Here is an 11454-nt window from a genome sequence, read left to right as displayed (position 1 = left end):
TTCCCAGACAGGCCCCCACGGGGCCCGAGCCCTGGCCCGAGCGCCTTCCAGCCGGTCCCGGGCGACCGCGGCCGCAGCCACGTGAGGCGGAGCGGCGGTGGAGTGGCCGTGGCCATGCCCGGTTCGATGGGGCCCCAGCTTGGGGCGAAGATAGCAGGCAGAGGGAGTCCTGACCGCCCAGAGCTGCTCAGGCCGGTGCGGCGCGTGCCCAGCCTGCCGTTCGCCGACTTCGGTAAGATTCCTAGGCCCCGCGTGGCCTCGCCCCGCCTGGGATTCCTGAGTGCCCTAAGCTGGCGGCCCAGGCTGTCCGGGATCCTGCGGGGATGGACCCTTGGGGTGGCAGTGGGGAAAATGCTTTCCAGAGGTACTCTTGCTTTGGGAAACTTTCCTCTAAATAGAGATTTGGGTTGGGTGTCATTTTGGAAAAAGGTAAAAAGAGCTAGAAAGGAACGGGTGGTTCTGACGGTCGTTAAAATACGAAAATTTAGCTTCCTGCGTTGCCGTCTAGTAAGAAAGAAAATGGCCCCCAGACGCTTTAGCTGTGGCTTCTTCTTCAGGAAGACGCCCGAGAGAGGCGCCCTATTGCACTTGCGCGCTTCTTCCCGCCTTTTTCTTGGGCGGGTGGCGCCTCCTTCAGGAGGCCACTGTGGGTGGGCCCGCGCAACCGTGACTGCACCTGCGCACTCCGTCCCTTTCCAGCCTCTGGAGGCTCCTCCCAGTGGACTTCCTTTGAAAGGGCCCTGGCCCATTGCGCCTGCGCACCCGTGTGCACCCTTTCCCGGGGCATGGGAATGAGACCGTTCTTTGCTCCCGACTGGAGAACAGTTGATCTATTGATGTTGCCTCTTTCTCCTCCCCGCCCATCATATGCATAAATTACATGATTCTCGATGTCTTGTGGTTTGCACTATTAAAAGTATAATTTCAGTCACATAAGTGAGAGGCTCTTTAAAATTTCAATTTCAAGTCACATATAGATTTGAGGCCCTGTTTGGGTACAGACTCGCACTTTTTTGGTTTTCCCTATGCCATTGTGGTGGGAAGAGCACAGGAGGCTAGGGGACCTGCTCAGTCACCTTGGGCAAGCTCCTTCCTTCTCTGGTGGTCTCTCCCCTTTATGCTAAGGGGACTGACCTGGATGCTCTCTGAAGGCTATTTCTGTCTTCTAGGATGTTCTAGTAAAATCTAGGTCCCCAGGAAACTAGATGAGGAAGAAAGACCTGAAACAGCAATTCTAGAAGAAGATACCTTTCAATGGACACAGTGCCTTTCTTTGTTCCATCTCAACAGGGGCTGAGCTTTTAACTATGTGCCATTCACTGGTGATCAAGAAGTACCAGGGGCGGGAGGGTGGCAGGCACATTTGTTGCCTTCAAGGATCTTGTCTTTGTGGGAGGGATAGCGCTGGTTGAGGAACCACACAAATCAATGTAAAGAGCTCTAATGATTGACGGTTTTGCTGTGTTCTGAAGGAAGAGCTGACTACTGAGGACTTCCAGAGGCACAGCGGGGTTAGGGGGGAAAGCCTTCTAAACTGAGGGAACAGCATCTGCGAAGGCCTTGAGGTTGATGAGAAAGGAGAAGCTGCTGGGTTATAGTGCATGCAGAGGCTGGAGTGGAGGCAGGAACGAGCCCTCATGGGGCTTTGTGGTGATGCCAAGGACTTTTTCTAAGAGCAGTGGGATGTGGCTGAAGGGCTTAAGAAGCAGGGAGGATCAAAAGCATAATGGACGTAGGAGACCCTTGTAAGTGGATCTGAGTGTCGTGTGCTGCCTTTGCGAAGTGACCTGATGCTCTTTTCCCTGGCTCTGTGTCGTTTCAACACTTCCCTCATTGCTTACCTTTTCAGGGCTTTCTCTGAACATCAGCTCAGATTGTGTGGTGGGGACTGAGGCTGTGGACAGACAGCCTTCCAAGCTGTACCCCAGCCACTCCAACATGCATTCCTACTACCCCTTCCGGATGGGCTACCAGGATGGATCCCCGCCTCTGGGGACCCCCCTGCAGCGGGGCTTCCGGCATGTATCCTGCAGCCCCTACCATGGAGGAGGCTTGGTAAGTCCCACCCTCACTCCTTTCCCGCTTCCTCCTTATCTCACGTGCCCTGTTGCTATTATGGATCCTCAGTCCCAGGAAGTGACCCACTGTGCCAGTCTGAGCTAGGCCCTGCCCGTGCTCAGATACGACATTGACCTTGTACAGTGTACAGCTCTGGGAGTGCACATGTGTGGGCAAGTCCATTTGTGTGCAGACAAGTTGACCTGGGGTGTGGCATGTGCTTTTCAGAGCTGGGAGCTAGGGTAAGAAGGAATGCAGACACGTCTCCGATAAACCTGGGGGTAGCCACACATTACCACCGACTGAGTGAGGGACCACCAGCCTGGACTCACGGAATGCCAGTGTTGGAAGGACACGTCGTTTTGCTGGGTACCAGAAAGGAAGTATCACTGTCCTAGAACCACACCGTTGAGGGCAGAGCCAGGAGCAGACATCGGTCCCCTGCCCAAACATATGGGCCACTTGAGACTGCAGAGAGCTTTCAGGAGGAATTCAAGCTTAGTCATGAGAAATATGGAAATCTTCCCCCAAACCTAGGCCTGGAGTTTTGAATACTGAGTATATAAGAGTCAGGCCATCCTTGTTATGTAAGGTTTAAGTCGGGGTGACCAGGTTTTGTGGCCTTGGTTACCAGCCTCTTCCAGACCAGAGTGGTGAAAAGCCCTTTCCCTTTTGGCAGCCGGGAGACCTGTCATGACTGCAGGGTCGTCAGAGGCCTGGGTATCCAGTCCTGTCTTTGGGCCCATAAGGCTGGGCCTGTGGGGAAGGTCCACTCCAATGCAGCTCACGCTCACGGAAAAATAGATCCCTGTTACCTTGTCTCCCTCCCTCAGAGCTAAAAGCCTAACCCTGGGTGTTAGATGTTTGTCTTGCATGGAGGGTAGAGAAGAGTGAGGACAGAAAAGCCTTCTTTGTTTACTGTGGAAAGTGATTGAGAAGGAGGAGGAGCGCCTGACATTTCCATACTGTGAGTCTTAGCTGCAGAGTGGGGAGCTGGTGCCATGAGCTTCCAGATGTGTCCAGGCGGGTCAGGCACACAGGGCACACTCCTGCCCTGGGTCCCCACTCCTGCTGCAGCCGCAGCAGCGTCTCTTCTGTTTCAGATATTGCAAAGTTCTGCTGATATGTCATTTTCCATTGATCCAAGGGGCGACAGTTTGGAAACCACTGGTCTTGATCATTTCTGGGGTGCCTCCTGACCTTATGTGAGTTATCAGGGTGCATACTCTATATCACCCCACTGTAGAGTGGAGGAAGAAGACTCAGAGAAGCTAAGTATTTGCTCATGGTCACAGAACCGGGGAGTGAGGGACTGGGACTCAAGTTTCATAGCTGGTCAGTGACAGAGCAGTGGTCACCCCAACTCTGGAGCCCTGGCACTTTCTGCTGCCTGAGGATTGTCTGGCATGCAGAGGCAGAGCAAACATGGCCCTTGACTCCCCGCCCCCCACCTGAACTCTGTGGGTGCTGGCCACCCCACTGCAGCCCAAGGAGAGCACAGCGCCTCCAGCCTTCACACAAAGAGGGGGCTCTGGCCAAGTGGAGCACGCACCCACCGTCTGCTCACACAGAAGCTTGGATGGAGCCTGGCGTCCAGGGTAGGGCTCTGATTGACAGGCTTGCCAGACGGCCTTTGTTAAGAGTGTGATCTCAGTTGGTTTATCTGGGCCTGAGCTGCCACCGCAGGCCCCAGGCAGGAGCTGTGATCCAGGGAGAGACTTGGCTCAGCAGCTTGGAATTAAAGCACTAATAATCCCCCTTCCCACCCCCTCCACGTCTGGATAGAGGATCAGGCATTTATTTGTGAACCTGTTTCAAACCCAAGAGCCTATGAATTGCTTTCATCCTTGTCCTGCTGCCCCCTGCCTGGGCTCTGAGGTGCTCTCCAGAGAGGTCTTCGGCCCCCTCTTCCTGTCACTGCCCCATTTGCTGCTGCTTTACTTCCTCTGTTCTCTTCCCACAAAACAGCACAAGCTTGGAGCTCAACAGACCTGGGATCCAATCCTACCTCCGTTGTTTACTGGCCATATGGCCCGGGGAAGTCATCTAGCCTCTGAGGATCTCACTCTGTATAGTGGGGGTGAGAGTACCTGTCTCGCAGGGCCGCTGACAAACGGAAACGGTGTCATGCATGGTGATGTGTGCCTGGCACAGGGTCTGGCAGGTAGTAGGCATTTAAAGATGGGCTTTCCTCCTTTCCTTGTGGTCAAAGTAAGTTAGGAAGTGATTTTTGCAGACTGCCTCAAGGCCTTAACGTGCTTGTGTGTGAGGCACCAATGTAGGGGCAGTGTGTGGGGTTTCTCAAACTCCCTTGACAAAGAACACGTTTAAGAGCACGTAAAATCTCTTCTAGGACATTAGGGTTCTCCACAACACAGCCTGTACAGTGCTGCTCTAAAGGATCTGGATGGAGAAGTAAGCATAAGAGGAACTGCATCTGAAATTTATTATTATTTTCTATTACAGTCATGTCTTTGTGTGTTAAGCTCCAATCTGTGTAGTCCTCACTCCAGATGCCCCCATTCCAGCCTTGGGGTCCCTTGGCATGGACTCAGCTTCTGTGTCCTGAAGAAGGAACAGAAACGTGGAAGGGCTAACACCCTCAGTTGCTCTGCTGAGGTCCGTGCTTCCCTTGTCTCTGACAGCTGCACCACACCCTATTGCATTGGAACAGGGCCTCAAAAGGCCCCCTGACTCTTGAGTCTAAGTCCCTAGCTGTAGCAGAACCTGGGACCACAGAGGGTGGGGATGCATTCAGACCCTTCCGCAGCACAGAGCAGTGGAGTGCGACAGATCGGGCTCCAGGTCTGCCTCTGTCGCTTACCAGCTCTGTGGCCCTGGGCCCGAAGCTTTACCTCACCGACACTGTTTTCCATCATTATAGTGAGGATGTTACTTAGATCCTCCCTCCCTCCTAGGGCCTTGAGGGTGGAGAGAGGTCATGGATCTAAGCATACACAAAAGGGCTCCGTGTGACTGTGGCAGTTCCCCAGGCTCATCTGAGATGTGCCGGTGTTTCTTCTTGCCTTCATTCATTTGGTGGGTGTTTGCCGAACACCCCGTTCCAAGCATCCCGTGCCCAAGTGTTTGGGCCAGAGAGGCGAATCGACCCCTTGAGGACGCCCCCCATTTAGGAGTATGAGACCTGTTTGATCAGCCCACCTGGCTAAGCTTCTTCCCCCTTGACTTCCCTGCCATGTGTGCCGTGCAGATGACAGAGTCCGAGGGAGACTTCCAGCCGAGCTACTACCCGCAGCTTCCGCAGCCGCCGCCCCCGCAGCAGCCGCAGTTTCTCCCGCGGGGCTTCCTGGCTGCGCTCCACTTCCTGCCGCCGCCACCGCCGCCGCCGCCGCCGCCATCTTTCTCTATCGCTGTCCTGCCAGATACTGACAAGGAAACCGCTGGTGAGTGAGTTCTAGCCCAGCGTCTGGGGGAGCCAGGAAGATGTTCTAGAGGAAGAGGATCTGATCTGAAGTGGATGTGGAGAGAAGGGAAATGGAGAAGAGAAGTTAAAATGTACTGGACCCTGGGATAAGCTCTTTCCCTTTATTCCATATGCAAGCATCTAAGAGAGGGGGACCCCAATCTCAGGTGAGAAGACCTATAGCACCTTGAGAGGTTCTTGCATATGTAAATGGCAGACGGCAGAACTTGGATTCAACAGAATTCTGTCTGGCTCCAGGTCCACTGCTAATTACCCACCCCCCACCCCCTTATCAGTGCTTCTGGGCAAAGATGTGAAGGGTGGCATGCACGTGGAGCGTTCAGAAGACCCGAAGTGCCAGGCTTCTGTGGCTCGGCTGGGGCCTCTCTGGCTAGGAAAACAGCAGATGCTGAGCCTGCAGCAGTAGCTGGAGGTGGGTTGGGTCTGCTGAGGGTGGCCCCTTACTCTAGGCCACTCCATAGGGAGAAACAGAGCTGGAACTCGGGATCTTGTCCTGTGCAGCTCTGCCACTGGTGCACTGGGTGGCCTCGGGCACTTGTACCCTCTCTAGGACTCCATCTTCTCATCTGTAAAATGGGTCACGTCACAGGGTTCCCGTGAAAGTCCGCTGAAATTTTAGATGTAGAAATGCTGTGGTTTTCTTTTGCGGACTCTTGCAGCTTTAAAGGTTCTAGGATATTTTTTTCCCCTTTCAATCCTTTCCTGAGGCTCCGTAGGAAAAGAAACTAAGGCCTGTTACACACTTGGCTGTGTGTGAGATGCCTAGATGCACAGGCTGGAGAGATGGGATGTAGCTTGCAGCACGCTGGCCCTGGAGCCAGACAGCCTGGGTATAGGTCCTGGTTCCAGCATTTACCAGCTGTGTGACCTCGGGCAAGTTCATTCACTCCTTGGTGCCTCAGCTTCACCTTCTGCAAAAGTGGACTAATAATGGTCCCTACCTTATGAGGTGATTCTGAGGATTAAACAGACCCTAGAATGAGGAAGGCATTAGCGTACTCACTCACAGGCAGAGCCGGAGTTTGAACCTGAGTTGTGTCATGTGGCGGGGACTAGATTGCCAGTGTCCAGACTAGCAAATGAGAGGCAAAGTCCTTCTCCATAGGGACCGGGAGGGGTGAGAATGCCTTACAGAAACTTTACATCTGAAAGTAGGTAATCTTCCTCCTTGTGAATTCTATAAATCCAGCCCCTCTTTGTCCTTCACAGACGACCAGGATTTGGAGGTGCCACCCCCAGTGCTGCTCGAGGTTGAGGAGGAGAAGGAGGAGGTCCAGCCGCCACCTGAGCCCAGCCAGCCGCCCTCTCAGGAGCAGTCCGACTAGGCCTGGGCTCTCGGGCCAGCAGTGTGGGGGTTTGGGGGTGTTACAGCAATGCTGTTCTTGTCTGGGTTCAAGGATGGGTGGGGAGGAAGGATAGTAGTAGGTTTAAGAGAGCAGTTAATTTTCATTTCATGACAGGAGGAAGGAGGATGATTTCTAAGGTTCTCTCAGCCCCAAGGGGTGGGACTGAATGGGACGGAGGACCGTTAGCAGGGGAGGGCCAGGGCTCTGAGGATCGGAGGGCTGCTGGAAGCTCACATTTAGGAATGAATTTAACCGTGTCCAGGTTGTGCCGCTGTCCGATTCACTCCCAGACTCGGTCTTTGATTTCCTCAGGCCAGTTTCCAGGACGGGAAGCACGTGTATTTCATCCTTCTGCTTCTGCCTCTGCTTGGTCCCTGCTGGGGGCACAGACACCAGGCTTCCAGCACATCCAGGTGGCTGGCAGAGCAGCGGGGACCAGGGCGCTGACAGCAGGTTCTGCAGCGTCCTTCCTTGCTGCTCGGGATCCTGAGGGCTGCCTGGCCACTGCCCCGCGCCCCTTCTCCAGTGGGCTTTACTAAGCATTCTGACTGCCGGGGCTCCCATCTGTAAAGTTTAAGCCATTATAGACATCATTTCTGGTTTAAAAAAATCTTTTACAGTTTGACTATTTGATATTTTTATAGTGATTGCCAACTTTAAAAAGGAGGCTGTTTGTAAGCACTTCTGCAGTTCTCAGACAATAGGACGGTGCTTCTAAATCATCTGTCGTATCCGTTCCTTCTCTGGGGACAGTTGACTGTTGAAATAAAATGAGCATTGGAAATCATCATGGAAAGTTTATTCTCTCTCTAAATCCTTGTGGAAGGCAGTGTCGGGTTGAAGGTCCGGGGCCTGGCAAGCCGCTCCCTGGTCTACCTCCCCTTTCCCTTTCCCTCTGTTATCAAGTGAGCGGCTTGGGCTAGGCTACTAGATTTTTTATTAATCATTATGATTACTATCGCTACTTTTTGCTTAAGCAGTGGAGACCTTTGGAGGAAATCAAACGCAGACACATAAAAAATAAAGATTTCTTCTAGTCTCCCTTCCCCAGCTGTGTAGGTGGGCAGAGACAGCCTCCTGGAGAAGTTGGGGCCTCAACTATATCTTAAAGAGCAAGAGTAAATTAGGTGAAAGTAGGCACTCCCAGTAGGGAGCCTGGAATGAAGGATTCTGGGTGAGAGACGGTGTCCTGTTCTCAGTGCAGGGAAGGACTGGCCTTCAAGAGAACACACTGACCTGCTTCCTGCCTGACCTGTAGCATCCTCACAGGACAGGTGGCAGGAAGGTTACTGAGAAGTGATTATCCGTGTTCTCCCAACATCGGCATAGTGGCTAGGCCTGGGCCTGCTCTGTTGGAAGGCGCTGGAGTAGGTAGAGTCCTAGGAATTTTTCGGTTAGTGCTTTACAGACCGTGCTTTCAGCAGAGCAGACCCAAGTCCTGTAGGCCTGTAGGTCAGCCCTGGCTTCAGTCTGGTTTTGGATTAGCCTGGCTTTGAGGCTAACTGCGCCCCCCCCCCAGCCCCCTCCTCAGTCCTGTCCTTGGGTCCACAGTACTGCAGGGGCCCTGGGTTGCAGTTGGCCTTTCACCTTGCCCTCGTTGGACCCTGACCAAAATGGCCAAGTGAGGCCGGATTGGTCCCCCTTTTTTAATACACTGATTCATTTTAGTCTTCGTGTTTTGAAAGATTTTTCAACCAAGCTGCATTAATCAAAGCATTTTTGCTAAGTGCACAGAGGTAGGAGAGTCTGACCACATGGAGTCCATAACATTCCAGACCAGTGCAAGGAAACAAGGAGTTTAGTTAGCCTGTGGGGTTTGAGATGGGATGCTCTGGCCTGCTGAGAAGGTCAGTGTCCTGTTGCCAGAGTCCATGTCTCCAGGACTCCAGGAAGAGGATTGCTCAGTTCTATTGGCCTGTGATCTGAAGAATGTCTGAAGACTGCTTAGCATCTTTTCCAGACCTTTGAGGATGTGGCTGCTGTGAAAAGACCAACTGTGGGACAGGGTTGGAGATCTGCCTTCCTCCCTCACTGCTGGTGTGAAGCCCAGCTTGTCCCTTCCTGTGTTCTCACCATGCTATTTACCTTGGTGGAGTCAGTGGACCCCTGCTCCCCTGTAGCCTTTCTGGTCAATCCAATCTATGCTCCCTGAATGCCCTGTTCCTCCAGCAGCTTCAGCAGGAGCACTGAAACACAAGATCTGAGCATGTTGCCTTGCTCACACACCTTCTATGGCTCCCTACTGCTCTGAGGCCGGTGTCTTTAACAGTCAGTCTGCCCATCTCTCTAGCCTCTTCTCTTCACTGGCTGGCCCAGCCCAGGTCTTGCAGGGGTGGAGGCTGCCAGGTTCAGGCAGAAAAGGATGGGAACCAGAGAGACCAGGCAGTTAACAGCAGCACTGCTCATCCCTAAAAGCCGAGGCTTGGCTATGAGCTGGGAGAATGTTCTGGAAGGCAGCTGGCTGGCATTGCCGGAAGCCGAAGGGAGGTACTATCCGGGAGCCGCCAGAAGAGGGCAGGCGGAAAGCAACTGTGGGCGGGGCCTGTTGCCTAGCGACTGGCCACAGCGAGGCGCGCAGGTCCGTTGCCAGAAGAGCTGGAAGAATACGTTTCCCGAGATCAGGGCTTGAAGCGCCCCCCAGAGATCTGGGATCTCCCTGGGAAATCAGAATGATTAACCTCTAGGCTGGGCAATGTGATTGCCTGCTGCTCAGCAATCATGTGCTGTTGCCTGTGAAATAGACACCCTCCTGTATTTCAGACACCAGCCCCAGTCCCAGCCCTGGGGTCCCATGGCTCATTCTCTTCTTTTGGCACTTTTGCACGTGCTTCCAGCTTCACCTACTCATCTCCTACTTACCCTTTCAGACTTCCCTCACCTGCCCCCTCCTCCAGGCCATCTCAGCCTGTCCTGGCCCTCTGACTACGTGTCCCTCCCCCAAGTCTTCAAGTTTCCTGGAGGCAGAGACCAAGTCTCATTTGTTCCTGTGTCCCCAGCTCCCAACGTGGCCTCAGCTTAGTTAGGCAAGTGCCTGTTACAGAATGAATGGCGGCATCTCAGGGCCATCTTGTGGATTTGGGGCTGGGGAGTTGAGATGCCCTGCTCTCTCTACTTACCGCTGCATCTTTTGCCTTACATTTGTGCTCTGTCTGCTGGGATCGCACACAGGGGCAGAGAGACAGCGAATGAGCCTTCACTGAAACTATGCTGTGTGCCGAGCATGCAGCCCTTCCCCCATTTAGTCCTCACAACAACCCAGGGAAGAGGTGCATTATCATCCTTATTTTATGAAGGAAAGGGAGGCAAAGAGAAGGATGGTGATTTGCCTAATGTCACACAGCTTCTAAGGGTGTGCAAAGGGCCACATACATCCGTGGGCACGGTTAGAGTTTTTAATACTAATTTCCCCCTGAGTTACTATCTTCAGGTTTGTCTTTTTTTTAACCCTGTGAATGCTCTTTAGTTTCTGCGCAGATTCTAGCATAGCATAGGGAGAGCGGCCTAGGGACCTTTGCCTCTGGAAACCACGTCCCACTCTGCTGACCAAAGTACAGAGGCTCCTGAGAAAATGTGAAAGTAGGCATCATGGTGATGAGTGTGGGCAGGGCCCTCCGGTCCTCAGAAGGCAGTCAGCATCTCCTGTTGCCCGAGCTCCCATCGCGGCCTGGGGTTCACCGTAAGCCCCACTGTGTGCGCCAGGGCTGACAGAATGCTGGTTCTTGTGGCTTGTGCAGAGCAAGGGCGTGTGTCTTCTAAGCCTGCACTAATAGGTTTGGTTTCTCAAATCTTACTGGAGAGAAGCTCTCCCAGCATGATGCCCCCAGTTTTCACAGAGAGTGGGTGGGGATGCTCTGCACCCTCTTGGAGACAAAACACCCCTCTGGGCCCAGCGAGGGGGATCAGATCCTCTCCCTACAGCTCTGGGGATCCTCACAGCTCCTTCCACTTCTGGGTGCTGTGGTCTTGCTGGACCTGGGCCTACGTTCCTCTTACTGGGGAGCTGCTCAGAGACCGTAGATGGGGGACCCTAGCCTCTTCTCATGGGCCACGCCCAGGGTCTTCAGGCCCCACTCCTCCTTGCCTCTTCCCGGCTATGTGTTCTTGGGCACATCACATCTCGTCTCTGAGCCTCCCGTTGCCCCTTGTGACATTGGTTCAGGGATGTGCTGAGGATGCAGGAAGCTCTTGCATGAAATGCTTCTTTTTTTAAATTAATTTTTAGCATTTATTCATTTTTGAGAAACAGAGTGTGAGTGAGGGAGGGGCAGAGAGAGAGGGAGACACAGAATCTGAAGCAGGCTCCAGGCTCTGAGCTGTCAGCACACAGCCCAATGCGGGGCTTGAACTCACGAGCTGTGAGATCATCACCTGAGCTGAAGTCAGCAGCTTAACCAACTGAGCCACCCAAGCACCCCTGAAATGCCACTTCTAATGCCTCCTCTTTGTGTACAGTATGTGGTACCTGTGTCATTGGATGATTGACAGAAGCCTCTTCTTTGAAACTGTCAGGAGGTTAAGAATTGCAAAACGCAAGGGTGCCTGGGTGGCTCAGTCTGTTAAGCGTCTGACTTCGGCCCAGGTCATCATCTTGCGGTTTGTGGGTTC

General features: G+C 53.4%; 1 protein-coding gene and 1 long non-coding RNA gene across 3 annotated transcripts in view; one reads left to right on the top strand and one right to left on the bottom strand.

Annotated features, from left to right (window-relative positions):
- DMRTB1 (DMRT like family B with proline rich C-terminal 1) overlaps nt 1-7645 on the top strand; it is an 8044-nt gene extending 399 nt beyond the window's left edge. Inside the window, 4 exon segments of the mRNA XM_029948284.1 lie at nt 1-232; nt 1850-2055; nt 5270-5462; nt 6713-7645. The exon segment at nt 1-232 is cut by the window's left edge and continues 111 nt beyond it. Coding sequence (XP_029804144.1) covers nt 1-232; nt 1850-2055; nt 5270-5462; nt 6713-6828 — 747 coding nt within the window. The 3' untranslated portion in view covers nt 6829-7645.
- Nucleotides 4528-9317, bottom strand: LOC115299027. Of its 2 annotated transcripts, none has more exons than XR_003911941.1 (3): nt 9076-9317; nt 5221-5527; nt 4528-4623 (listed from the first exon to the last, which is right to left on the bottom strand). It is a non-coding gene; the product is annotated as an uncharacterized LOC115299027 (long non-coding RNA). The 2 variants fall into 2 exon arrangements; XR_003911940.1 differs by lacking the exon at nt 9076-9317 and adding an exon at nt 8935-9008.
- Nucleotides 9318-11454: the final 2137 nt, after the last annotated feature.

Source organism: Suricata suricatta, chromosome 8, assembly GCF_006229205.1.
Source record: "Suricata suricatta isolate VVHF042 chromosome 8, meerkat_22Aug2017_6uvM2_HiC, whole genome shotgun sequence".
Taxonomy (NCBI): Eukaryota; Metazoa; Chordata; class Mammalia; order Carnivora; family Herpestidae; genus Suricata; species Suricata suricatta.
This window is presented reverse-complemented; position numbering and strand designations above follow the sequence as displayed.